Genomic DNA, 27695 nt, shown 5'->3' on the forward strand with positions numbered 1-27695 from the left:
TGGAACTCCATGGACTTGCCATGAGACGAGCATACCCTGGGAGCTGATGCCCCTTCATCCTGGGCTCCAGAAGGAACAAACATAGGGTAGACCTGAGCCCAACCCACAGCCCGGACCAAAGCCACTCAGCCAAGCTTAGCTTCTAAGAGTCAAACTGCAGTCAACATGCAGCTCCTGGAGCATGAAAATAAATGTTTGTTGCTGTGGCCACTGAGATTAGGGTTGTTTTTTCCTACAGCATTATTGCAGCAGTAGCTGATTTTTAAAAGCTTCAGATGGACATCAGCTTCGGGCCTCCTTCTGAGAGAAACCTCCCCTAACCACCCAGAGCAAGTCTGGTCCCCACTGGCCTCTTTGCTATTTCCATGTGTCTGTCCAATCTGAGTCACACATTTGGTTATGAGAGCCCTGCTGAATTTCTTTCCCCCATGCATAGGGACATGTCAGTCTTGCTCCCAGCAATCAGCCCCTAACCCCAAGGACAGAGCAGGTATGCACTAGATATTTCTCCAATGAACAGTGGACTGACGGATGGGCAGATGGATAGGTGGCAAAGGCTGGAAATCTCTCTGCTTATCTGCATTTCCCCAGGCTTCCAGAACCAGCTCTGGCTCTGGCTTGTTATGTGACTTCATGTGGGCCTCCATTTCTTCATGTGGAGGCTCGATTAGAACTGCTTAGTCTAATACAATAGCCACAAGCCACATGTGGCTACTGAGCACTTGATATGTAGCTAGTATGAATGAGGAATTAATTTAATTTAACTTTAATTTAAAAACTGATATTCAGGTCAGTTACTGGAAAACTTTAGTAGGTTTGGAACAACTTGGGTATGTGAATCTACCTTTTTCAACTGTAAATTTTATGAAATCTAAATACGAATCAAGTATTTCCAATGAAAATTTGGCATCTGAATAGAGACGTGCTATAGACATAAAATACACAGCAGATTTCAAAGACTTAGTATGAGAACAAGAATGTAAAAGATTTCATTAATAATTTTTTTTTTAAGATTGGCACCTGAGCTAACAACTGTTGCCAATCTTCTTTTTTTTTCTTTTTCTGCTTTTTCTCCCCAAATCGCCCCAGTACGTAGCTGTACATTTTAGTTGCAGGTCCCTCCAGTTATGGTAGTGGGATGCTGCCTCAACATGGCCCAGTGAGCAGTGCCATGTCCATGCCCAGGATCCGAACCGGTGAAACCCTGGGCCGCCAAAGCGGAGAACACGAACCTAACCATTCAGCCACGGGGCCAGCCCCAATAAATTTTTATATTATGTGTTGAAGTGATAATATTTTGATCTACTGGGTTAAATAAAATATATTCTTGAAATTATGTTCATCTTTTTTACTTTTTCCAATGTGGCTACTAGAAAATTTGTGATTACATATGTGGCTCACATTGCATTTCTAATGGATAGTGCAGGGCCAGAAAGTATCTAAGGGGAACAGGGCTCTGAAGTCAGAGAGACCTAGTTTGAATCCAGGCTCAGACATTTCATAGCTGTGTGACTTTGGGCAAGTCACTCTCTCCCTCCAAGCCCCAGCTTCCTTACCTGTGAAATGGAGCTCGTCGTGCCTACCACACAGGTGTGTGGTGAGGATCCGATGAGGAAATGTATGCACAGTGCCTGGCAGAGAGCAAGCACCCTCTGAATGTAAGCTGCCATTACTGTTGTCGCTGTGATTTTGTGGACAACGCACAAGTGGGGAGTTATAAACATGGCAAACATATCCAGCTAGCATAGTACAGCTTCCAAAGAATGTTCCACGAAGCACACTCCAAGTGTCCTCCCTTCTGCAGGAAAGGGGCCTCAGGCTGTCAATGATGGTTTTAAACTAGGTCCACAAATTCTCTGACACTCCTCTTCTCAAGAGGTGGAGCCTAATTCCCCTCCCTTGAGTGTGGGCTGGGCTTAGTGACTTACTTCTAATGCAGAGAATAAAGCGGAAGTGACAGTATGTGACATCCAAGACTGGGTCATAAGAGGCACTGTAGATTCCTCTTGGCTCTCTTCTGTCACTCACTCTGGGGGAAGCCCGCTGCCTTGTCATGAGCACGCTCACCTAGCCCTGTGGTTAGGCCCGTGTGGTGAGGAACTGGAGCTTCCTGCCAGCAGCCATGAGCAAGCAATATTGGAAACAGATCCTCCAGCCCCAGTCAAGCCTTCAGATGAGCGCAGACCCAGCCAACATCTTGGTTGTAACCTCATGAAAGACCTTGAGATGAGAACAACCCAGCTTAGCCCCTCTCAAATTCCTAATCCACAGAACTTAAAAGATAATAAATGTTTGTTGTTTTAAGCTGCTAAATTTGGGGGTAATTTGTTACTCGACAAAAGATAATCAATAAACTCTCTTCTGACCCTGGGGCTAAAGGCCTGCTCTTCTCCAGGGAAAGGGGCCCCCATCCTGGGTCTGATCCATCTTGGCACTACAGGGGCCACCACAGGACCCAAGGGCCAAGGCACAAACCACAGACACTGGGCCAGGCTGCCTATGTGCTCACAGGCTGTTTATTTATCCAAGAGTGAGGAGGAGAGGGAGAGGATTAAGAGAAAAACCAGATGCCCCACGGTGGGGAGCTGAGGGGAGAAAAGAACAGAAAAGCTCCTCCTCTTTCTCTTGCCTAGGACCCCAGCTTCAGATGGGGCCTCTGAGGGTGGCATAGGGGCCTCTAGGAGGACTGGCAGTTGTTGGCTGGGGTCAAGATCCCCACAGGGGCAGGTCCCAGGCTCGGAATGGCTCTGTGTACACAAAATATTTCTCTGCAAAAGGCACTGGTGGGGGTTTGGGGGGGCAACAGGGAGGCTACCCCATCACAGGCAGGATCCACTGTGTCCTGAGTCTGGGTCCCAGTTCCCAAGAATATCCCAGCCTCCCTCAGGGGCTGGGTCTCTGCACCCTTGTTCTTTTCCTCTCCCTTCCCTCAGCCCAGCGGTGAGCAGGCAGTCAGCGGAGGGCCAGGTCAGGCCATGTGGTGGACACACCCTCTTCAGGGCTAATGCATCTGGCGACCTCTAGGCCAAGAGCCCCAGACGGGTGACTTTGGCTGAGAGGAAGGAGTGGATGATGAAGACCATGGTTTTGGGGCACGAATGCAGGTCCAGCTGCTGCGGGGTGGATGGAGAGAAGGGTCAGGAGCCCCATCCAGCCTGGCCTCCAGGTGAGCACAGCCCCCTGCCCCCTCCACTCACAATCTCTCCTTCAGCGCCCCCGAAGTCCAGGAAAAGGAGACTGGCACCATCATCTGAGGACATCTGCAGCTTCTCGAAGGGCTGTCGAAGCAGCACAGCTCGGGCTGCACCTGGCTCAGCCGCCCACAATGTGAAGCCCTTGTCGATGTGCACAGAGAGGGTACAGGGACGGCCATTCCATGTGCAGGCTGCAGGGAGGGCACATGGGCACAGGGAGGATACATGGGCATGAGCACCGGCATAGCCAGCACCTTGGAGACCACAAGCCCCAGCTCCAACCCCCACTGGCAGCTCCAAAAGTGGGGCTTGAATACCACCAGGGATGGGAGGCTCACTGTCTCTTATGCCATCTGTACATCCACCCTGCATAGAGTCACTCCCACCCTAAAATGCAGAAAGATGGGCCCACAAAGAACCAACAGCCCACTTCTAGTCCCACTTCCAGTAGTACCAAAAGTGGAAAAGGGGAGCTTAAACTCTGCCATGGACAGGTGGCCCACTCCCTATAGAGGCAACAGCAAACCCACCAAGCATGGCTTTTGGAGATCTTAGGGACCTGCAAAATTGCCCAGTTAAACGTGAATTTCAGATAAACAGTGGACAATCTGAAGATACTTATGCTAAAAAAGTATTTTTTGCTATCTGAAATTCAAATTTAAGTGGGTGTCTTGAATTTTTTCTGGCAACCTACCCCAAGTGCCATCTCTCACCAGCAGAATCACAAAGCTAGGGCAAGAAAACCCAAGAAAAAGAGTCTCCCAGGGCCGGCCCGGTGGCGCAGCAGTTAAAGTTCACATGCTCTGCTTTGGCAGCCCAGGGTTCACTGGTTCGGAGCCTGGGTGCAGACCTTGTCAGGCCATGCTGTGGCAGGCATCCCACATATTAAAAAAATGGAGGAAGATGGGCACGGGTGGCAGCTCAGGGCCAATCTTCCTCAAAAAAAAAAAGGGAGGGGGCTGGCCCCGTGGTCGAGTGGTTAAGTTTGTGCACTCCTGCAGGCGGCCCAGTGTTTCATTGATTCAAATCCTGGGCACGGACATGGCACTGCTCATCAAACCAAGCTGAGGTGGCGTCCCACATGCCACAACTAGAAGGACCCACAGCAAAGAATATACAACTATGTACTGGGGGGCTTTGGGGAGAAAAAGGAAAAAAATAAAATCTTTAAAAACAAAAGAGAGTCTACCTACCTGGCTACCTTCCAGGACACCTGCACATCCAAAACAGAGGGCCCTCAGAGACCTCAAACCCCACTTTCTATCCCTCTCCTGAAGCATCCTGAAGAAGGAAGCTTGAATGCCCCTGGGGATTAGAGGCCCAACGCCAGAGAGGCACTCCCAGATCCACTCAGCCCACCTGTAGACACCTCCTGCACACCCTCAGCGGCCCGATGACAGCCATCCACCAGCTGGCGGGTCCAGGCAGCCAGCTCCTGTGGTGACTCCACGCTGAACAGGTGAGTGTCCACACCGTGGCGTGTGCCCGTGCGCAGGGCAAAGGAGAGCTCTGCATCGTAGGGCACTGAGCCCTTGGAGGGGCCTGAATGCACCAGCCTGGGGGCAGGGGGGGCAGAGGGCTAAGCATGAGGCCTCAGGCAACAGAAAAATAGTTCTGGGGCAAGGTGGGGAGTAACCTGGCAAGGGACTCTGTGACTCCTTCACCATCTAATGGGGGGAGATAAGCACTGATTCAGTCATAGGAGACCATCTCCTGCCACCCTCCCCCTTGCTCCCATGGCTCCAGCCATACTGGTGTCTTCAAACACACCAAGCACACTCCTGCCTCAGCACCTTTGCACATGCTGTTCCTTCTGCCAAGTACACTCTTCCCTGATTATCTGCATTGCTCACTCTCTCACTTCCTTCAGGTCTCCGCTCAAATATCATCTCCCCTGAGAAGCCTTTCCTGACCTCCCTATCTAAAACAGCACTCCTGCCACTCACTAGTCTGACTTTTCATCATGGTACCAGAAATTATACTTATTTTTTGTTTCAGTTGGGCTTTTGTTGTCTTTTTCACTAGAATATCATCTAGGGTATGAATTTTTTGTCTAATTTGTTCATCACCATATTCCCAGCAACAAAAACAACGCCTGGCATACAGTAGGTGTGCAATAAACCCTTGTGGCCTGCATTAATGAGTCACTTGATTAGGTAGGCGATCCATGACCTGCTTATCCTTAGTAGCCAGCAGGCTCCTGACACATGGGCCAGAGCCCAGCCCAGAGTGAGGAGACATGGGCCATAAGGGTCTATACTCTGCAGTTTGACTCCCACTTGCTGTGTAACCTTGGGCAACTCACTGCCCCTCTCTGGGCAGCAGACGTCAGAGTTCTGGCCCTTAGCCCTCTTTTCTCCTCACTCCTCACTCCACACATACTCTTGTAGCCTCAGTTCCCCCTTGGAGCCGCTGCTAATATCCAGTCCCCTACTTTCCAGCCCTGAACTACAGACACATAGTCCCCAGGCTTCCTGGCCAAGCTCCCTATCCATCCCCCACACACTGAACTCAACTCAGCATCTTGCTGTGGCCTCCTCCCACCCCTAGTCCCACTGCCTGCCCAGACACAAGCTCCAACCTCCGGTTCTTCCATTCATCCGGGACACCTCCCTCACCCTCCCCATCTGGCAAATTCTAAGCCCGGTTAATTTTACCACCCATGTGTCTTCCAATGCAAATGCGGCCTTTCTTCTCCATCTGCTGCCTCCACCCACCTCCACCTCCCCAGCCACCAGGTCTCTCCTGCGTGACTGCAGCAGCCTCCCAGCTTCCCTCCTGCCTCCTCCAGGGCATTTTCCAGGTGGCAGCCACAGGGATTCTTTTCAAACACTTCTTCTTTTAAAAAAATTCTTTTTTAAACCCAAGTCACCTCCCTCCCAGGCTAAAACCCTTCAACTCTGTCACAACTCTTAAGATAAAGCTAATGTTCCCTAACCAGGCAATGGAAGCTCTGCAAGATCAGGTCCTGCCAACTCCCTGTCTCATTTCTGTCCATTTCCTGCAGAGCTTCTACACGTGGGTACAGCACACTCACAGATCCATGAACAGGCCATAGCCCTTCAGGCCTCTGCACCTCTGACCATGCCATTCTCTCTGTGTGAGATGTTCTTCTGCCCTTTCTTAAGAAGCAGACTTCTACTCATCTGTCAAAGTCCCGCTCAGATATCACCTCCTGCCTGAAGCTTCCCCTACCAAGCCAGGCAAAGTTAAGTGGTTCCTATAATTCTGCATCGTAAAGGCTGTTCCTGGGTCAGTCTCCCCAACCAGACTGCTCCCTGAAGGTAGACTGCTGGGGTCAGCTCTCTGTCCCCCAAACTGTGAAGCACAAGGTTGAGCAGAGTAGATGTCAATGAAGGAGGACAGGCAGGACCTCACATCCTTCTCTTCCAAGCCCCCATTTTACAGATGAGGAAACTGAGGCCCAGACAGGGTAGAGATTTGTTTCAGGTCAGCTGGGGAATAACTCAGGGCAGAATGGGGCTGGAGTCACCAGCTTCTGAAGTCTCCATAGAACATCTTCCCCCAAGCTCTGGGGGAGACACACACCCTCGCCTGCCCATGGATACCTGGTGGCGATGAGTGGGGCGGTACGGGCTGGCCGGCTCAGGGCCTCACGGGTCTTGGGGAGACAGCCATAGAGGAGGAGCTCCTTTTCAGTCAGCAGGGCCAAGGTGGGTGCTGTGCCCCCACTGGGCAGCTGTAGGGGGCAAGACATCAGTGAGGAGGACTGGGAAGGGAAGAGGTCGGGGGCCAGAGTGGGATGAGACAGTGAGGGGCAATGGGAAGGGGGTCAGCTCCAAGGAGGGGATGAGAGGGAAGGATAAGTCCCGGGCCCAGCAGGCACCTGCTCAGTCAGCCAGCCGATCTGCTTGATGTCCTGGTTCCCAGGTGTGCTAGTGGCTGCCAACAGTGCCTGCAGCTCGTCCTTGACCCAGGGCATCAGAGAGGTGACCTGGGCTTGGATGGCAGCTGCCCAGGATCTCGCACTAGCCTCATCCTTGGCCCTCAGGAAGAGGGTGTCTTGGCCATCTGCCGAACAGATCTCCAGATACCTGCAGGCACAAATGGGTTGGAGGGAGGACCTAGCCACTGGGCTGCAGCTGCCCACCCCTGAAATCTGGTCCAAGAAATCCCATCTACTGCTAAACAGAAGAAACCACAGGGGATGTCCATGAAAGAATCAGGAGCGACACACCGCTGGGGCTCCAGCCATAGCTGTTGGGGCCTCAGGGGGTCTGGGGATAAGAGACTATGACATACACACAAGCGTATACACACACACTCAGACATGTGTGATAGGGACCAAAATTACCACTGTGTGAGGATTCATGATCTTGCCCATTTCTCCTGGTTTCTAAGGAAAAGGACTGGCTTGATGGGCCAGCTCCCAGGTTCTCGTTTGTGGCGCATAACCAAAGTAATGTACTAATTAGGGGGACAAAAACACAGAAACTGAAGAGGCTTTACAGGCCAAGTTGGTCTACATAAAAAGAGCTGGAGGAACGAAGCAGGGAGAAGGGAGGGAGACAAAAAGCCACGTGGGCAAGTGTAGGGGAAGGGTTGCAGGGAGGTACCAAAAGGAGTCGTGACAGGGAGAGCATTTTAAAATGTCTTGTGGGCATTAAAGACTCACTTCCCTTTCGCATTTCTGTAACAGATGAAGTGGAGCAGAAACTGGAAGATGGCTCACACAATACCCGCTCCAACCACCTTCACCATCGCCCTCCTCTACTGCAGAGCTAGAAAGCAAAACACACGAATTCCCAGCCTCCCTTGCAGCTAGGGCCAGCCATGTGAAGTTTATTTCTCTTCTCTTTGACCTTGTGACTTGGTTTGACAAATAAAATGTGGCAGAAGTGACATTCTGGCATTCTCAAGCCACCATGAAATCCAGCTACCTTGAGACCAACTACCCTGAGAGGAAGAAGCAGCTGGCCATGTGGAAAGGCTATACAGAGAGAAGCATGCTCAGCCCCTAGCTGTTCCAATCATACCAGCTGAGGTAGCAGACACATGGGTGAAGCAGCCATCTTGGACTTCCAGACCCGGCAGACACCACATAGAGCAGAAGAACTGGCCGGCTGAGCCAGCCCAGATTATACAATTGTGAGAAATAATAAACTGCTATCTTCTAAGCCACTAACTTCTAGGATGGTTTGCTATGCAGCAATAGAACAAAACACCAGGAGAAAAGTTCCTTCGCCTTTTGCCTTCTTCCTGTCTAGAATATGGACACAGTGCTTCCAATGGTGCAGCCACCATTCTGCCTCCAAGAAGAAGAAAATCTACAATAAAGATGACAGAGGAAGCAGCTGGAAGCCTGATTCCGTGAGGCCATCCCTGAGCAGCTATAGCAGCCTAAATAGCTGACTCTTAGACTTCTTTTTAAGCCTGTGGAAAACTAAACCCCTTATTTATTTAAGCCATTGCTTGTTGGGGTTTCTGATACTTGCAGCCAAATGTAATCCTAACACTAAGTCAAAGTTTGAAATATTTTTCATTACACTTTGGACTATGTTCCTTTGACTGGGATACTGTGCTAATATGGAACCCAAGTTCCCCAGTTATATTCCAAGTTTATTCCTCCTCTCCTTGACCTTGAATATAACTCTAGTTATATTCAAGTTACACATGTAGTTACGCACGTATGCACACACATACATGCATAAACACATAAAAATATTAACACAAACACATATGCACAAATCTACACCCAAACCCATGCAAATGCTCACATAAACACACAAGCTTGCATTCACAGGCCATCTACATGAGCACATACATAGAAGCATGTATACCCATGCTTTGGCGACATCTGAGATCAGGCTGGGAACCACAAATAACCTAAGGTCCTCAGGAAGACTCTCTGAAGGGTCTCAGGAAGGACTAATACCACCTTGTCTTCACTCAACACAAAAAGCCCCTTTGGTGGAGCACCCGTAAGTGACCTGTGAATCACCAGTTCTCGCCTCATGGGAGCAGGGTGGGAGTGGGGCATCAAGTAGGGCCAGGAAATTTGGATGCTGGACATTAATCAGCCCTCAGGCCAATGTTGGGCATTTGCCTGGCACTGAACCCAGGCTGTAACTAGGACCCACAGCACATGCCTTTTATGCTTATGCCATTTATACACCACCCCTAATACTGACATCTCACTTGATCAACATATGCCCCATTCAACCACCGCCATCACTCAGGCACCTGCAGCTTCTAAAGCAGAGAGGGCTACCTGGAATGAGGCAAATTCCATCACTTCCTGGTTGTGTGATCTTGGGCAAGTTACTTCCTCTCTCTGTCCTCATCTATAAAATGGGAGTGAAATAATAGGACTTTGCTCATAGGGTCACTGTGAGAGTTAAATAAAATTGTGCATGGTAAACACTCAATAACGTTGGCTGGTATCAATCTTATCATCAATGAACTGTTAAGGGCTGCTCAGATGTGAGGGAAGGTAATCTTCCATGGCATCGACACGAATGTTGTCAGACATCTCAGAACCTCAGTCGAGTTAGAAGAGACTTGAGAAGATCACTGAGTCCAACAACCTTACATCACCATGGGGAACCTAAAGGTGGTGAGGAAAAGGGACTAGCTCTGGGAGAACCAGGACTGGAATCCAGAGCTCCTCCGCAGACCAAGTTCCTCCTCAGATGTGAACTGCCCAGAGGAAGAAGAGAGAAGCAAAGCACACCATCATCCCCATAACTTCACTCTTGCATCCATTCAAAAAGCACCTCTTAAGCACCTACTATGTTCAGATGTTGTACTTGTCACTTACAACACAAGGGTATCTTTCCTTTGGCCACACCCCCTAACACCAGGGCATGTCTGTCTGAGTTACCTCCCACCCCAGGCTTACCTGGGCTCCGGGTCAGTGGGGGTGCACCTCCTTGAGACATATGCCATCTTCAAGGACACATGTTTGGCATTGCTGAGGTCCTGGGGCTGGAGGCCAGGGGAGGAAGGTTGTCGCTGAAGGGGTGAGGCAGGAGGCGAGTCCCAGCCAACCGAGGTCCCACTGGCAGAATTCTTGAAATATGGTGAGACCTCCTTCATGTACTTGACTGGTCAGGGGACAGGTCAGTAGTTACCACTGTGACATGGGCTCCCATACAGCACACATCATGGTTGTCACTAATTCATTAAGAGTTTAATTTATGTCCAACACCACTATCCTCCTCTAGGCTAAAGTCGCTGACAGGGCAGTGTGGTAGAAAATACTGAACACATACCAACATCTGTTCTCTCACTTTTTCCCTGGTTTATAGACACAGGGCACCTAGAAGAAAGACTACATTTCCCAGCCTCCTTTGCAGCTAGGTATGGCCATGTGAGTAAGTTCTAACCAAGCAAATAGAAGAGTTTAGACCTTCAGGATGGCTGCTTAAAGGGAATGGACAACAGCTGCAGCACAGCAGTAAACGATCACTGAGACGGGAGTCAGGAGATGTGACTGCTCTGTCACTGTCCCATTGTTTGCCTCTATCTCTTCAGTCCTCTCATCTGCAAAAAGGAGGGGTTGAAGGAGATAGCCCTGTGGCAGAGGCTACTAATTGTCCTCCAATATAGTGACAGTCTCCCAGTTTAAGACTTCATTTTCCAGGCTCCTTTACAACTATAAGTGACAAGTCTAGCCAATAGGATGAGAGCAGAAGAGATGGATTCAGCTACCAAATTCTGCCCATCAAAGAAAGGGGCATAGCCTTCCTTTCTCCCTCTTTTCCCCTGACAGGGTTGAGCTAGCTAGAACGCAGACTGCTGGGGCACCATCTTGACTATGAGGACATGAGCCACACTCTAAGGAAGGCTGACCAACAAAACAGAAATAAATGGATGCTGACATTTCAGAGATGCCATGTCAGACTTAGACAGTTACTTAAGAAAGCAAGGAGCTTCTATTATATTTAAGCCACAGTACTTTATGGATCTCTTAGTACAGCAGCACAGCTTGAACCCTAACCAATATAGGTACCTAGGGGCCCCCTTAGCTCTGACCAATCATCACTGAGTGAGTATAGTAGACTAGATTATCATTCTAGATTAGCGTTGTCCAACAGAACTTTCTGCAACTATATAAATGTCTACATATACACTGCCCAGTACAGTAGCCACTAGCCACATGTGGCTATTGAGCACTTGAAATGTGGCTAATACAAATGAGGGACTGAATTTTTAATTTTTATTTAATTTTAATTAATTTATAATTAAATTCATATAGTCACATACAGTCATATGGAGCTAATGGCAACCATATTGGACAGGACAGTTCTAGAACAACAGTCTAGACCTACTTCCCTGCCCAACTAACCTATAAAGTCATGCTCTGATATGTGACCCTGCCCTCCTGGCCATGCTAGTTGGACCAGGGGTGAACATCTGACCCACACTAGGCTCCCCAAATTGAGACTGGGAGAGATCCTAGACTGGGGACTTGAACAAACTTGAATGATATGGGAAAAACACTATCTGCTCCGGGGACAGAGAAGGGGGAAAAGCTACTCAGTAAAGAGATAAGATTAGTGGAGACAGATGTTAAGAGACAGAGGGAAGGTCAGCAGGCACCTGCTAATATTCCAGTTTCTAATATTCGTCCTGTAGAAAGTCGAACTGCCATCCCAACAGCAGTTCTGATATTTACAACCAACAGAGTCTTGATTGGGGTCTGGATCCCATGCCTTTCCAGAAAAGGAAGATCTCACTAACAATGGTAGCTAGAAGTGCAAGGCAACATGATAACAGGGTTGATCTGAGAAGAGCTTGGTGGGAGTAGAAAGATTCAGAGACAAGTCAGTTTTCTTGAGCACCTATTATGTGCAAGGTATTTGAGTGGTCCTAGGACTGGGATGGTAAACATCTGACATTTGTGCTACCACTTCTTTATCCCTTGTTCATGGTAGATATCACTAATCAATCATGGTGTTCTACAGCAGCCATTATCAAGCAATTAAGGCTAACAGGTAATAAAACATTCTGGTCATTCTTGCTGTATCAATTAGAAGAGTTTGGCTGCAAATAATAGTGCCATAAGCAATACAGATATTGATGATTTTACTTAACAAGAAGTCTAGAGGAAGGCAATTTTGGGATTGGTTCAGTGGCTCAAGGACACTGGATTCAGAGCAGGCCTCTCTGCCATTCTCTTGGTCTTCCCCACATGACCACAAGATGGCTGCCACGGCTCAAGCCAATCATTCCTTGCATGACAAAACCCAAAGCGGGAAGAGAAGAGACAGCAGAAAAACTGTCTCCTCACACCTCCATCTTATCAGAGAGGTAAACACTTCCATGAAGCCTCATATCTCATTGGCCTGACTGGGCTGCATGCCCATTTCTAGCACAATCCTTAGTAAGAGGGACCAGTCGTGAGTTAGACCAATCACAAGTCAGCCTCCGGGGTTGAGCATATTTCTTCCCAATAAAAGCAGGCTTCTGTTAGCAAGGAAGGAGGAGAAACAGTTGACAGGCAGGCAACCAACAGTGTCTGCCACATTTGCCCTGGCATCTGGACTGTTCCCAGTTCTGATGAACAATGTCCCAGTCTCCCCATCTCTAAAAGCTACTAGGAAAACAGTGTGTATGTCAAGGTGGTTAAAAGACTTGCCCAAGCACTGGGCTCTCTTCCCGCAGCCAGGCTGTCCCTCTGCTGCCCTACTGAAAGGTGCCTATGCACCTTTGGCCCCCTTCCTCTCCCCTGGAGCCACCCCTGCCCCCACGGCCATCTGGCTCACTAGCCATCTGTGTTTGCAGTGAAGGCCCAGGCAGCATGCCCTGCCTGTGAGTGGACAGGCCAGGAAGGCATGAGGAAGCAGTCCTTGGCCCAGCTCCCTGGAAGAACCAGACAAGAAGCTATTTCTGTCGCAGGAGACTGCCCCTGAAGCATAGATAGGATCCAAGGCAAACAGAGTGAAAGTGAGAGGGAGTGACAAACACTATCAGAGTGGGAAAAGAAGTTATGTTGAAAACAAAGGCAGTTTTTTTGAGAGAACTAGGCACAGGCCCGAAGTTTGGGAACCAGAACTAAAATGACTCATCCTCAAAATTACAGCAATGACTTACCCCAGGACTAACTATCAAATTATGTCTCAAGGGGCAATAGAGGTCAGACCAATCACAGCCTGCCTGACAGCCAAATCATTTCCTCCCTTTCTCCTTGCTAACAGAACCCTGAGTGCCACAGGCTTGGCTTCTCCCCAGCCCAGGCGGAGGGTCTTGATTGGACAAAGCTAATCATGATCATTCCATCCCTCTTGCTTGTGATTGGTTTAGAAAGGGGCAGATAATACAATTCTGGCCAATGAGATGGGAGAGAAAGTACAATCCCTTCCCCTCTCCTCTAACCTTTAGAAGTTGCTGAGAGAGGAGTTGGTCCTAGAGGAATGATCGTCACTGTTTGACCACAATTGAGGATGGTGAGGCCCTAAATTAATCTACCCTTGAGCCACACAGCCTCAAGGTATTCTTGAAGAAAACACATTTTCTTCAATGTTGAAACCTCTTTGAATTGGGTTCTTGTTACTTGTAGACAAAAGCATCCTAACACACCTCCACTGTGGTGCAACTGCTACATCTCCCTGCTATGACTGGCCATGCCCCTCCACTGCTCAAAGTCCTGCTCTGGCTCCCCTGTACCCTTCACTCAACTTCAAGGGTCTCCAGGACCTGGGTCTTGCCTACCTCTCTGGCTTCACTTCCTGCCACACCCCTAACATCATCCTCTAGTCCAATTACACTGACCTCCTCAGAGCTCTCAGAAGCTGTATGAGCTTCCAAACTTCCACACCTTTGAAAATGCAGTTCCCTCTGCATAGAATGCTCTTAGTACATGGTTTGGAGACAGGCACTCTTGGATTTAAATTCCAGCTCCAGCACTGTTTAGCTGTGTGACCATGATCAAGGTAATTCACCTCTCTGGGCCTCAATCTGCTAGTCAATAAAAGAGGAATAACAATGTCTACCTTAGAGATGTTAGAGTTAAATGAGATGATGTAAAACATGTGGCACATGTTAGGGACTCAAGAAATACGAGTTTCTTATCTATCAGCCTCCCCTGCCCACATTTCTTAGAACTCTGTTGTGATTTTGTGTGTTAGGGCTGTCTCTCCCACCAAAATGGGAGCTCCTAGAGGACAGAAATTGGGCTTGATTTGAACCCAGAGTATGTGTTCCATGAGTGGAGAAATAAATGCCAGGGCAGGACAGGTTCATTCAGCAGGAAGGAGAAGGTACCACAACCCAGGAGGTCCAGGCTCAGCTTGAACATCACTCCTTTAGGCAGCCTTCCCAGATGCCTAGTCTGGATCCATCACACTCTTCATGTCTGCAGTTCCCTAGACCCCACATGGGGTCTGTGTCCCCCACCAGAATGGGAGCACTGTGAAGGCAGAGGCCTTATCTGACTCATCTCTGCACCCCCAAAATGCAGCAGAAATCTCCAACGCTACGTGCTCAGTAAATGAACACTTGTCACCTTTGAAGCCAGGAAACTGCTAGAGCCCTGCTCACCCAGGCCATCCCAGTACTGGGTCCTCCTCCTTTCCCACAGGAATATGCTATAAATGGACAGCACTCCAGCTGGTGCCCAAAACAGGGCCTGGATTTCACAAACCAATCAGCTTGTCCCAGAGTGGGGGTGGGGTCCTAGGGGCCCCAGAGTGTGGCCATAAATAGCCCAGCTCTGAGGCCTCCTCCCCACTCTGATTTCTGCCTGAGTCACCCGACCAGGCAGGGCGGGGCTGCCCAAAGGCGATGGTCTGGAGAGCTGAGGGCACAACCATGGCCCTGTGGCCAGCATTCCTGAGACTCCAAAGATAGGCCCAGCTGGTGTCCACACCCTCCCCAGCCAAACCCCTGGCCCAGAAGCCTGCTAAATCAGTGACACATGGGCCTCCTCAGGGAAGCTGAGACAGACACAAACATAGGACACGCTGCCCCAGCTCTGCTGGGTCTTCCAGCTCTGCTAAGGAGAGAAGCCAGGACTCGGGCCTGGCCCCAGGGAGCCAGGAATAGATTCCACTAGAAACACAAAGAACAGAGACAGGGCAGGACCATTCTCCTGGCCCAGTACAATTGGGAGGGAACATACGTGTTGCAGAGAGAAACGGATACATCTGTTTTGGCGCAACACGGTAGACTCAGGACTTATCCCAGCGCTCAAAAAAAGTTTGTGACTCAATGTCCTGGCTCTGAGTCTTGGCTGAAGCCCGTCCTCTAAGCTCAAGCTGTTCCTTGTCTGTTCAGTGGTTGGTCACTTACTTGCCCTTGCCTGAAATTACATGATGTATCCATTTGTTTACTACTCTACGGCCTCTCTCCTCCAACCAAAATGTCAGTTCTGTAAGGGCAGGGACCTGTTTTCTTGTTCACGAGGGTATCCTCAGTATCTAGAATAGTACCTGACATATGCAGGTAATCGGCAAGTAAGAAATTTGTTAGGGGCCAGCCTGGTGGCGCAGCGGTTAAGTGCACACGTTCCCCTTCGGCGGCCCAGGATTCACCAGTTCGGATCCCGGGTGTGGACATGGCACCTCTTGGCAAGCCATGCTGTGGGAGGCGTCCCACATATAAAGTGGAGGAAGATGGGCATGGATGTGAGCTCAGGGCCAGTTTTCCTCAGCAAAAAGAGGAGGATTGGCTGCAGATGTTAGCTCAGGGCTAAGCTTCCTCAAAAAAAAAAAATTGTTAAATGAATAAATATTGTCAGGCCTGGGGCTTCTCCGCCTGGAAAGAGAACGTTGAATGTGGGCTCTGGATTGAGGCAGGCTTGGGTTTAACTTTCTTGCTCTGTGACCTCAGACAAGTGACTTGACCTCTGTGAGCCTCTATTTCTTCATCTTCATAATGGGAGTAAAATAGATCTACTTCCCAGAGTATTGAGATTCAATATTTGTAAAACCCCTTCCCTGTCTAGCACAGAATAAGTCTTCAATAAGTACAGACATGCACTGCTTAAGGACGTTTTGGTCACTGACAGACCGCATATACAACAGTCATGCCAGAAGATCAGTCCCATATGGCCTAGGTGTACAGTAGGCTATACCATCTAGGTTTGTGTAACTACACTCTATGAAGTTCCCTCACTGACAAAATCGCCTAACGACACGTTTCTCAGAACGTATCCCCATGATTAAGTGATGCATGACTGTAGCAGTGTGGTTATTATTTCTGCTGCTGTTCTCAGCATGATAGTATGGGGATGGGCACAGGATGCGGTGACAGGCAAAGATTTCAGTGCAAGCCCGGTCACTTGCTATCTAGAATCCCAAGGTTTCTCTGAGCCTCAGTCTCCTGGCTATAGACTGGGCACCGATGCGCCAGCTCTCTGACTAAGGCATTGTGAAGATTCAAGTCCAGGCTGCCAACCCACCCACCCAGGGTGGTGTGGAGAGGACATAGGATTCCAACAGGCCCTGGAAGCGATGACCTTTAAGGTCCCACTGGTCCAGCAAGGCTGGGCTATATATAGTTCCCAGGCCCTGGCAGGCCCTTGTGGCAGGGCTGACCAACAGAGCCTGGGCTGCCACACTCAGGGACAAAAATCTCACCTTACTATGCCCTTGTGCAGAATGGGGGGCACCAGCTACCAAGATCCTAAAGGCACGTGAACCCTTTGACCTAACAATACCCCTTACAGGAACTCCACTTCAGATTAATGCTCAGAGGTGCATGCAGGGGTCACAGCTCCATTGTCTATGGTGCAAGAGGCTGGGAACAACTTGAACATCTGTGAACAGGGGCTGCTAAATACAAGATGGAGCTCCCTGACTGGCAGACCACTCCGTCTTGTTCATGACTATGTCCCCGGAACCCACATCAAGTCCTGGCACAGAGCAGGGGCTCAGTAAATACTTTTTAAATGAATGCACAAATCTCAATAATGGGATATTATGCAACCACTAAAAGGAAAGAGATGGAATTACGTGTACTGAGTTGGAAGGATGTCCTTAAGTTGTTAAATGAAAAGAACAAATATGGAAACTTTCTGGAAGCATGAGAAAATATCAACAGTAGTTATGTTTGTCTGTTTTTTTTGTTTTGAAGGAGAGTGCCACAGACTTTGAAGGTATTTCTTTTTTTTAAAGTATGCTTTTTTTGGTGAGGAAGATTGGCCCTGAGGTAACATCTGTTGCCAATCTTCTTCTTTTTTATTTTTCTTCTCCAAAGCCCTAATACATAGGTGTATATCCTAGTTGTAGGTCATTCTGGTCCTTCCATGTGGGACACCGCCACAGCACAGCCTAATGAGCAGTGCGTAGGTCGGCGTCCCGGATCCAAACCAACAAATCCCAGGCCGCCGAAGTGGAACATGCAAATTTAACCACCCGGCCGCAGGGCCAACCCCAAAAGTGGTTATGTGAGAATTGCTGTGCACTCTCCTGGGGGTTTTTTTATAAGTGTATATTACTTTTTACATTTTTTCAAAATCTAGTTTATTTTTCAAAAATATACCACCACATTCCATCTTAGCCAGATTTCAGATAAGGCTCTCGTCAGCTCAGGAAGTGTTCTATGATCTTAGTAATGGGAGAAAAAAGAACTTATTGAGCACCTACTATATACCAAGCACCAAACTGAACTCTCACAAACACACCTTCCCCTAACTGCACCAATTCAATGAGATGGATCCATGTCCTTATTTAACAGTTGAATAAATTGAATAAACTGAGTCTCACAGGGGTGACATAACTTGCAATGCAGTATAAATTTTTTAAGAACGTGGGTTTTGGCATCTGACAGATCTGATCACAAATTCCATCTCCGCCACTGTGTGACCTTGGGCAAATAGCTTCACCTCTCTGAGTTTCAGTGTTCTCATCAGTACAATGGGATGAACAATGTACTAATTCACAGGAGTGGTTTTGAGGATTCAATGAGATAACAAATGGAAGGCACTTATCACAGTGTCTAGCACATCGTGGGTGCTCAATAAGCAGCAAACATACCATCACTAGTATTATCATCACCATTATTATTTCCTCCACCACCATCAGCAGCCAGGCTCACACAGTGAATCAAGGCCAGAACCTGCCTCCAGAGCCCCACAAGCATTTTAATCAAAGAGCCAGGGAACAGGCCAGGGTTAGATTAAGCCCAATTTTGTCTGTGGGGAGTCACATGGCCAAAAGCCTTGTGTGCGTGTGTGCGTGTGTGTGTGTAGCCAAATAAATGCTTCCTTGAGAACAATGATTAGAACAGGTCTTTGCAGCCATGGGAGGACTAGATAAGGGGCTTGATTCATGACTCCTCCCAGGACAGGAGTCCCTCAGGCTCACGGCATCACTCAGCTAAGCCGAGTAGGGCGGCCTCAAATTAGCTGCATCCATTAACAACATCCCACTTTTGACACTGGTGATGCATTCAGCCAAATTTGGGTAAAGACACCTGGCAGCATCCATCTCCCAGGAGAAAAGCCAGCAGGGGCCTGCCCTTGGAGTTCTGAGGATTCATAACAGAAACTCTCAGGAGTCAGGTAAGCCCAGCTTGGGCCTTGAGCTCCACCTTAAACATTTAAGAAAGTCAACTTCAACTGACAAGGTTAAAGCTAAAGTAGAAAGGGTCAGAGATGTACCCTAGTGATCATTCCCAAATGCTCACCCAGATCTAACGGGTGCTGGGCTCAGTGCCAGGCCTGGGGCTCAGAGACAAACTACCCATGGTTCCTGCCCTCAAAGACCTTTGAATTTACTGCAGAAAACAAAAATGATGCCGCTGCTGCTGTGATGATGATAAAGGTTGACATCTATGGAGTGCTTCCCGTGTGTAAGACAGTGCGCTATGCACTTCAAACACATAGTCTCATTCTTATAAATAGCAAATACAATAAATAATTGAGTACCTTCTATGAGCACTGGCCTTGGCATGTTACATGTGTTATTTTTTAATCTTGCAAATAATCATGCAAAGTAGATATTACCCAAGGCTGAGGTCACAGTGGCCTTTGCAACACAGTGGCCTCAGTTTGAATTCTGAGTCTGTCAACTTAATAGCCATATGACTTGAAGAAAGTTATTTATTTTCAACAAATCTTCATGATCTTGTCCGTAAAGTGAGGATTATAGCAATTCCTATGACTCTGTGCTGCCTTTTATCATGTATATTTATAGACACGCTACTCTATGCCTATATATTTTAAAAGCCTACATAAGGTGCATGTGGGATGCACTTTCCATACTTTGTACAAAGTACTAAAAATGACTTTATTTTTACTGTCCTTTAGCATTTTTTAAAGATTGGCATCTGAGCTAACAACTATTGCCAATCTTTTTTTTTCCCTCTTGTTCTTCTTCTCCCCAAAGCTCCCAGGTACATAGTTGTATATTCTAGTTGTGAGTGCCTCTGGTTGTGGCATGTGGGATGCTGCCTCAACAGGGCCTGATGAGAGGTGCCATGTCCGCGCCCAGGATCCGAACCAGAGAAACCCTGGGCCGCCGAAGCGGAGCGCGTGAACTTAACCACTCGGCCATGGGGCCAGACTCTAGTATTATTTTTTAATGCATCACAGGTTCACTGTTGTCTCTGTCTTGCCAGCCACACTGGGGGTGGAGGGAGGGGAGGCATTTGACTGTCCCTCCCTTTTCTCCAGGCCTGGTCTCCAAGGGCCCAGGCTGGCCCTGGCTCCAGGTCTGTGCACACAATGAGCCTCTCTAAGCAGCAGAACAGGCGTACTGGCTGCCAGCTGGGGCCCAGACTCTGGTCACAAACACATCCCTATGGCTGAGAACAGGCTCAAGACATTTGTGCAAACCCTGGACCTAGTAGAAGAAAAGGTCCAGAAGGCAGGCTGGGGTTACTGAGGCCCAGCTGAGCCCCTGACTTAGGTCAAGGAAGTAGGGCTCTGGCTAGCACCCAGGGTTTGCTGGTAACATCTGTCCTTCTAGGATATTCCCAGGGGGCTCTGTACCCATTGAGCCCTAGGCCTCAGGAAAGATGCCCAGCTGCCCTGCCAAGTTCACATCCAAAGGACAGGCCACCTTTCCATGGCCCCTGGGAGGTGGCCTCAGGAGTGGGACCAGTGACTGGGCTCCAGTGGGGAGCCTTGGCCCAGAGAGGCTCCCAGGAGCCTGGCTCCAGACTAAGGCAGCTGCCAGGCCCTTAGCTGCTCCACAAACTCCCCCAGATCTCAAGGACTAGCCATATCCCACCATCCTAGCTCCCTCACATTCTCCAAGCTTCTCAGCAATTCAAAGATTCTGACCCCAGTGCCTGCCACCACCTTGCTCCCTTGGGTGGAATTACCTCCTTCCACAAGCCTCTGGGCCAGGAGAGCAACTCAAAACAGACTTCATCTAAGAAAAAGCTGTAAACTAACCAGAAGTCCACAACCTCTCGACTCTTCCTCTTACCCAAGCCTGCTTAGGTCAAACCACCACCATCTCCCCCCATTCATGGCCCAGCCTCCTCATCGCCATTCTGCATCTGTTTCTGCCTCTCTCCAAACCAGGCTGATGCTGCTAAAGCCCAGAGCTGACCATGTGAACCTCTGCTGAAAACCCTTTAATGGCTCTCCGTTTCCCTCCAGGGAAGTCCAAATTCCTTTAGCCTGGCATTCAAGGCCCTGTAGGATCTGACAGTCTGAATAGGCTCCTCTTTCTCCACTCCTTTCCTCACACCCTAGGCTTAGGAAAAGCTGAATTACTTCTCAAGCAATTCCCCAGGTACGTCAAGTCATTTTACCCCTCTACGGTTTTGCTCACACAGCTCCCCTGCCTGGAATGCCCTTCCTCCACCCCATACCCACATCTGCTTACTGTTCATGAAGTGCCAGCATCCTCTCCTCCAGGAAGCCTTTCCTGACCACCCAGAGAGAAGTGACCACTGCCTGCTCCAACCCCTGGACAGACCCTATCTCAGAACCTGTGACACGCTGGTGATCTGGTAAGTTTGCTCAGCTCTCTCCCCCATGGGACTGAGAGTCCCCTCGAATCCACTGAGCAGAGCAGTACAAAGGGAGGGGAAGAGAAAGAGAAAGAAAAAGAGGGCTCTCATCCAAAAGGGAGGAATAATACAGGAAGATTATAAACAACTTTACGCCAGTGAACTTGACAACTTAGATGAAATGGACAAATTCCTTGAAAGATATAAGCATCAAAGCCCATTCAACAAAAATAGATAATCTAAATTGCCCTATTAAAGACACTAAAAAAACACAGTTAAAAACCTTTCTACAAAGGTGGCTTCCCTGGAGAATGCTACCAAACATTTAAGGAGGAAATAATACTAAGTCTATATAAATGCGATGGGACAGGAAGGGAGTTACACGTATAGAGTGCCTACTATGTGCCAAATCCTATGCTGGGTAAGAGATGTGTCAGGCTCCACCTGGGGCAGGGTTTGCCAAGGAAAGCCCTTATCCTATGAGAAGTCTCAGAGAGCATAAGCGCTGGAGACCCTCAGTCCTGGGATGGTACACATGTCACTTCTCTTTCCTACTGTACCCACAGGTAGACATTGCTAATCAATTCCAGCTCCTTTTTGCTGAGTCCAGACAAGACCTCCCAATCCTTCCAAATATGGAACGCCCAGTAGCCACCAGGGAAGCTGACACAAAATGAAAGCTATTGCTCATCTCTGATCTAGTCTAATCCCAACTGATATGGAAACTGAGGCCCAGAGAAGGCAAGGGTCTTACCCAAGGCCAGAGATTCATCACAGAGCAGACAGGATTTTAGAAACTGACTTTTAAATAGTTTGTGTGGAGGAGACAGTGTTTATATTTTGTCTCCCCCACCAGATGGTGAGCTCCTTAAGGAGAGGGCCTGGGTCTGGTTTAGCTTCTGACCCAATGTTCTGCAAATCAGGTACATAGCAGTTGTCTACAAAGGTTTCTTGGCTTAGTGAGGAAGGAATGGATGAACGAGTTAGACAGAAGCCTTGGGTATCAGCTTCTAAACCAGGAGATACTTTAAGCATCCCACATTCAGAGATGCTACCTTCTCAGAATGATCCATGCTGAGAACCCAGATTGAGACATTCTCAACCTAAAGGTGGGAGGATGACGGGGACTAGAAATCTGTCTACAGTAGAAATCTTACCATCTATAGACTAAACTTTTAAATAGTAGAAACTAAAAGAGCTTTTCAAGCCAACCAAAATATGACATTTTGATGAATTTCAACAGTTTCAAACTGTATTACTGCTATAAATGTCAAAGTAATGAGGGGTCTGGGGGGAAAAATCTCCTATATCCACATCATTTATGTGTGATCTTGTTATCTAACTTTGCTGTTAAAATATGATTGATATACTTAAGCTTTTAGGGAGCAAATACTGCAGAGTCGGCTTTTTTTAAGTATTTATATATTTTTAAAGGACCAGTAGCATTGAAATAGATATACTTAAAATGTAAAAATAAAACAAAACTGAGAGACAACTGAGGTTGGGGCCACAAGAATGCCAACGATTACCAGGGACCCACAGCCCATTTGCCTTGTGGCTTCCTGGAGACCCATCTGGACAAACAAAGGCGACCTATCAGGATCGGGGCTCGGCTCAGCAGCTTCACTAGCCATGGCATTCTCCCTCAGCCCCCGCCACCTCCCTGTGCCTGTTCTGGGCCATGAGCCAAAGACACATTCCTCAGGCCCCCACGGCTTCCGGAACTGACAGAGTGGAGTTTGAGGGAAGGGCTGAGCAAAGCAGAAACCTGGGAGAGACGGCAAAAGGCAGACATGGGACAACCATAGAGAGAAGCCTATAGCAACCAATGGGGAAACTGAGGCCCAGAGAAGGCAAAGGTCTTATTCAAGACCATACGGTGAGGGGATAGTGGAGGGGAACCACCAAGGTTGCCCCCTAAAAAGACTCCTCTCTGATCCTTGCGAGAAGTATTTGATGTCCTTCTACATAAAGGCCAAATACTCTCCCAAGGGAGGGTGGGTCTCAGGGTTTTAGGGCCCCTGAGTACTAGAAGAATCTGGAGTTGAGAGCTCTCCTGGTTCCTCAGGAAAGAATCTTAGCCACCCCTTCTCCAGTCCCTGTCCCTCTTCCCAAGTCACTCACTGGATGGCGGATCCTACCATGGACATTTTGTCCTGTTCACACAACCCAGCAAGGCAGATGTCACATCTCAGTTTTACAGATGAGGAAACTAAGGCTCAGGGAAATGAAGTGGCTTGTCCAAGGCCACAGAGCCAGGCAGTGGGAGCAAGGAAATGACAACCAGGTCTGTCTGGCTCTGTGCTGACTCTCCCCACCACCACCCCACACCGTCTCAAGGCAGGTCTCCAAGTTCTGTTTCTGTTTTCAACCCTGCCCTCCTCTTAGCTCCCATTGCTTGAGGCCTGGAGGAGGTAGGGACGAACTGAACATCCCGGGGTCCCCAGCGCTTACCCTCCAGCACCACTTCTTTGCCTGTCTTCTTCAGGGCTTGCACCGCCTCATCATGGGTGGCAGAAGAAAGGTCTTCCCCATTCACGGACAGGATGGCATCCCCCACAAAGAGGGCCTCTGTCTGGTCAGCTGCCAGGCCCTTGAAGATCTTGGAAATGAGAATAGGCATCTTGTTCTCCCGGCCTCCTGCAAAGGCACACCAAGAGGAAGAAACTCCAGTGAAATGAAGTGGCTTGGGAGTCACGTCAAGGCAAAATTATTTCCAAAGGCCTCCTGCAGTGCCCAGCCCAGTGCTGGGAAGAGGGGATAGAAGATAAAGAGAATCTCAGAGAAGAGTCTTACAAGTTTGGGGCGCTAACAATACTTATAAGTCATTTTCTGAATTCGCAATGTCATAGTTTGGGCATTGGATCTTTTGGTTAAATGCTTTGGGTGTTCACCAGTGTTTGAGTAACTTACCAGCTACTTCAATGGCTTTTGTTTAAATTATTTTGGATTTTAAGCAATTTTCCACAATGGGGGAACCCAATGATACCCCCTAATCTGGCATTAAGATAGAATTCAGCTATTGCTATGGGCCCAAAGAATCTCTTTAGCATCAGAAAGTTTTACAATCCGGAATCCAGGCTGGAAACCAAGGCCTAAAAGTCTAGAGACATCAAAAGGCTATCTCAATTGCATCTCTGACGCAAAAAAAGCTAATACATTTTACTGAATTGCTTTACTGCTAAACTCTTAAATGTCCTTTTAAATAAGAAACATTAGGGGCCCGCCCCGTGGCCGAGTGGTTAAGTTCGCGCACTTCGCTTTGGCGGCCCAGGGTTTCACCGGTTCAGATCCTGGGCACGGACATGGCACCGCTCATCAAGCCATGCTGAGGCGGCATCCCACATGCCACAACTAGAAGGGCCCACAACTAAAAATACACAACTATGTACCGGGGGGCTTTGGGAGAAAAAGGAAAAATAAAATCTTTTAAAAAAAGAAAAAGAAACATTAGTTCCATGTACCAAGTGCCAAGCAGTGTGCTAAATGCTTGCAGCGTTGTCTCATTGCATCTTCACAACCACCAATTACACAGGCATGCTAGTTTCCTACTAGGAGCACTGAAGTGTGGAGAGAAGCCCCCTACCCAAGGTCCTCCAGTTAGGTAGTGGCAAAGGCGGTATTTGAACCCAGGTCTCCTGGCTCCGGAACTAACACTCTTAACCCTATGGCAGACTGCAAGTCAAATCCTCAGATATCTCACTACCGGTCCATCCCCAGAATACTGAAGATGAGGAACTAGAGGCCCGAGAGGAGAGGTCATTATTCCAAGATCACACAACAAACTGGTAGCAGAGGGGTACTGGAACGCGTCTCCTGACCTCCACACAGGCCCAACGATTTGCTCGTTGCACTGCACAAGCTTGAGGCCTAGGAAAGGAAGGGGTTTCTATTTATATCTGTCCTCCTCCCCCTGAAACTAGGGACTTCAGTTCAGTTTGAAGCTATGATCATTCCTGGCTGCCTTGGGGTGGGCTGGACCCTAGAGGGGAGGTCACCATGGTAACAGGAGCCCAGTCTCCAACCATGAAGAACTGAATGGAGCCGGTACTTCCCCTGACGCCTCCTAAAAGAATCTTCACCCCCTCCCCCGACCTGGGAATACGGAGCTGGGAAGTAAATTTATGTGACCTTGGAAAGTCCCTGCTCCTCTCCAAGTCTCAGTTTGTCCATTTGCACAATGGAACTCTATGAACTCTAAGTGCTTTCCTACTTTGACATACTGAGTGTACAGTTTCTGGATTGATCTTTTGTCCTATCACATGCTGGAGTTTGGAGGCAAGACTGGTGCTCACTCCCTGGCTTCCCTATTTCACCCTTTTCGATGCTTTGGTTGGCTTCCACAGGGAAGAACCAACTCCCCTGGGCACTCTCTAGCGTCCTGATAATTGAGGTTCAAATCTCAGTTCTGCCATTCGATGACTCATGATCCTGGTTAAAATCATTTTACTTTCTGAGTCTCAGTTTCTTCACCTACAAAATGGGAAGTATGCTCCCTACCTTCCACCCCTTGTTGCCGGGATGAAGTGGATCACGAGCCTAGAATACGGGGCACAGCAGTCAGCACACAGTGCTGGCTGAATGACCACTATCGCCAACTCCTCACCCAAGCCAAAGGGTCTGGAGGCACCAGCAGTGAACAGAGTCACTACTCTGGGAGGGGGAACTGCACATCCAGGTGATCCAAGAGCTGAGAGCTTTCCCAGGGCAGACAGTACTCTGCTAGGAGCTGGGCCCCTGAGAAGCAGATAGGTAGGAACGGCAAATCCAATAGCTGGGGGTGTGCAGGGATTTTAAGCACTATGGTTAGTTGCTTTGGGAGTCTCTCCTGACCTCCATTTTTTTTTCTCATCTAACAGCAATAATTAACTAGGCCCTACTATGTGCAACAGAGTGAGTACTTTAGAGTCCTGTTTTCACAGAAACATCACAACTCTATCATTATCCTCATTATATGGTTGAGGAAATTGAGGTTCAGAGATGGGAAGCAACTTGTCCAAGTTCACACAGCTGATCCTGGACTCAAACACAGTCTGGTTGCACCCTAAAGAAAGCTGTCAGTCTTGGGCGCTGGGAGCTCTCAAGAAAAGTAGCGCCTTTATGTCCTCCCCTCTCAAACCTGTATGGGGCCAGCCCAGTGGCACAGCGGTTAAGTTTGCACATTCCATTTCAGAGGCCTGGGGTTCACTGGTTGGAATCCCAGGTGTGGACCTACACACCACTTGTCAGGCCATGCTGTAGCAGGTGTCCCACATGTAAAGTGGAGGAAGATGGGCACAAATGTTAGCTCAGGGCTAATCTTCCTCAAAAAAAAAAAAAAAGCCCCATGCAAGATAGAGATGGTCAGATCAGGAAACTCAGGGGCCGGCACAGTGGCGCAGCACTTAAGTTCGCACGTTCCGCTTCTCAGCGGCCAGGGGTTCGCTGGTCCGGATCCCGGGTGCAGACGTGGCACTGCTTGGCAGCCATGCTGTGGTAGGCATCCCACATATAAAGTAAAGGAAGATGGGCACGGACGTTAGCTCAGGGCCAGACTTCCTCAGCAAAAAGAGGAGGATTGGCAGTAGTTAGCTGAGGGCTAATCTTCCTCAAAAAAAAAAAAAAAAAAAAAAGGAAACTCAAACCCAGCTGTCGGGACCCTCTCCTGGCCCCCTGTCTGTGAGACTAGCCTGTGCTTTCACCTATCTCCCTGATTCCCTATCCCTTCTCCGCGCCCCTGCTGTGCTCCTGACTTCAGGCCTTCCCCTTCGCCCCCAATCTTGATTATGCCTCACGGACTTGCCCTCCCTGCCCTAGCAGCCTCCCAGGCCTCAATCCTCTTTCTCCATCCTTTGCTTTCCTGGGGCCCCTCTTGTCCTTGATGCCCACGCAACCCCTGAGAGGCAATCCCCTGAGATCTCTATGCTTCCACACAGAACTCCCCACCCACGTGTCCTTGATGCGCCCCCAAACCCCTCCACACCTGTCCTTCCAACTGAGACCTCTGACCCCCCCAAATGCCCTCCGACCTTGGTGCTCCCCATGCCCTCGGGTCCATCTGTCCGCTCAGGCCCCCTTACCCCAGACAGAAGTCCTCCAACTCCACGTCCTCGGTATGCTGCCAGCCCCCGCAACCCCTCTGCCCTCGGCGGCCCCACAGACGCCAGGACCCCGTGCCCTCGGTGCCCCCGCGCCCACCTTTGATGCTGATGCCCAGCCCGCCGGCGTCGGCCTTGCGCACCGTCACGCGGCGCCGCTGGAGCAGCAGCGCCTCAGGCAGCTGCGGGGGCGCCGCGCCCGGCTCGGCGGCGCCGTTGAGCTGCCCGGGCTCCGGCTCCCGCGGGGCGCCGAGCTCCGGGTCGGGCTCGCCGTCGGCGGGGCTCACGGTCAGCGTGTCCTCCGCCAAACTGAGCAGCACCCGCTGCCACCGCTCGCCGCCGGCCCCCGAGCCCGCCCCGGCGCGCAGTTCCAGCAGCCCGGTGCGGGGGGCGCGCCTGCCTGACGCCATCTTCGCCTCCGCGCCCCCGGGCCGCCGCGCTCGCCCTGCCCCGCCGTGCCCGGCCCGCTCGGCCCGAGTGCCCAGGGCAGAGGGCAGCGGGGGCCCGACTGGGCCAGCCGCCACCCTACCCCGGGCCGCCGGGGGTGGAG

The 27695-nt window shown here is 49.5% G+C and overlaps 2 protein-coding genes across 2 annotated transcripts in view; both read right to left on the reverse strand.

Annotated features, from left to right (window-relative positions):
• CDK5RAP1 (CDK5 regulatory subunit associated protein 1) overlaps nucleotides 1-2349 on the reverse strand; it is a 56568-nt gene extending 54219 nt beyond the window's left edge. The window contains exon 1 of the mRNA XM_070588015.1: nucleotides 1557-2349. Coding sequence (XP_070444116.1) covers nucleotides 1557-1733 — 177 coding nt within the window. The 5' untranslated portion in view covers nucleotides 1734-2349. The remainder of the gene's footprint in view (nucleotides 1-1556) is intronic.
• A 140-nt stretch (nucleotides 2350-2489) lies between these two features.
• Nucleotides 2490-27695, reverse strand: SNTA1 (syntrophin alpha 1). The gene is made up of 8 exons (XM_008535873.2): nucleotides 27246-27695; nucleotides 23523-23708; nucleotides 10057-10261; nucleotides 7042-7249; nucleotides 6764-6894; nucleotides 4554-4750; nucleotides 3198-3385; nucleotides 2490-3113 (listed from the first exon to the last, which is right to left on the reverse strand). The coding sequence occupies exons 1-8, from the start codon at nucleotides 27553-27555 to the stop codon at nucleotides 3021-3023; spliced, it is 1518 nt and encodes a 505-aa protein (XP_008534095.2). The 5' UTR covers nucleotides 27556-27695; the 3' UTR covers nucleotides 2490-3020.

This window comes from Equus przewalskii, chromosome 21, assembly GCF_037783145.1.
Source record: "Equus przewalskii isolate Varuska chromosome 21, EquPr2, whole genome shotgun sequence".
Classification (NCBI taxonomy): Eukaryota; Metazoa; Chordata; class Mammalia; order Perissodactyla; family Equidae; genus Equus; species Equus przewalskii.

Bases quoted from the DNA above. Each gene is read 5' to 3' on its own strand.
- SNTA1 (XM_008535873.2), bottom strand. From the start codon at position 27,555: ATGGCGTCAGGCAGGCGCGCCCCCCGCACCGGGCTGCTGGAACTGCGC. The intron at 23,709-27,245 runs GTGGGCGCGGGG...GTGCCTTTGCAG, and splicing joins GCTGGGCATCAGCATCAAAG to GAGGCCGGGAGAACAAGATG. The intron at 4,751-6,763 runs GTATCCATGGGC...CCCTGCCCCCAG, and splicing joins GCCCCACTCATCGCCACCAG to GCTGGTGCATTCAGGCCCCT.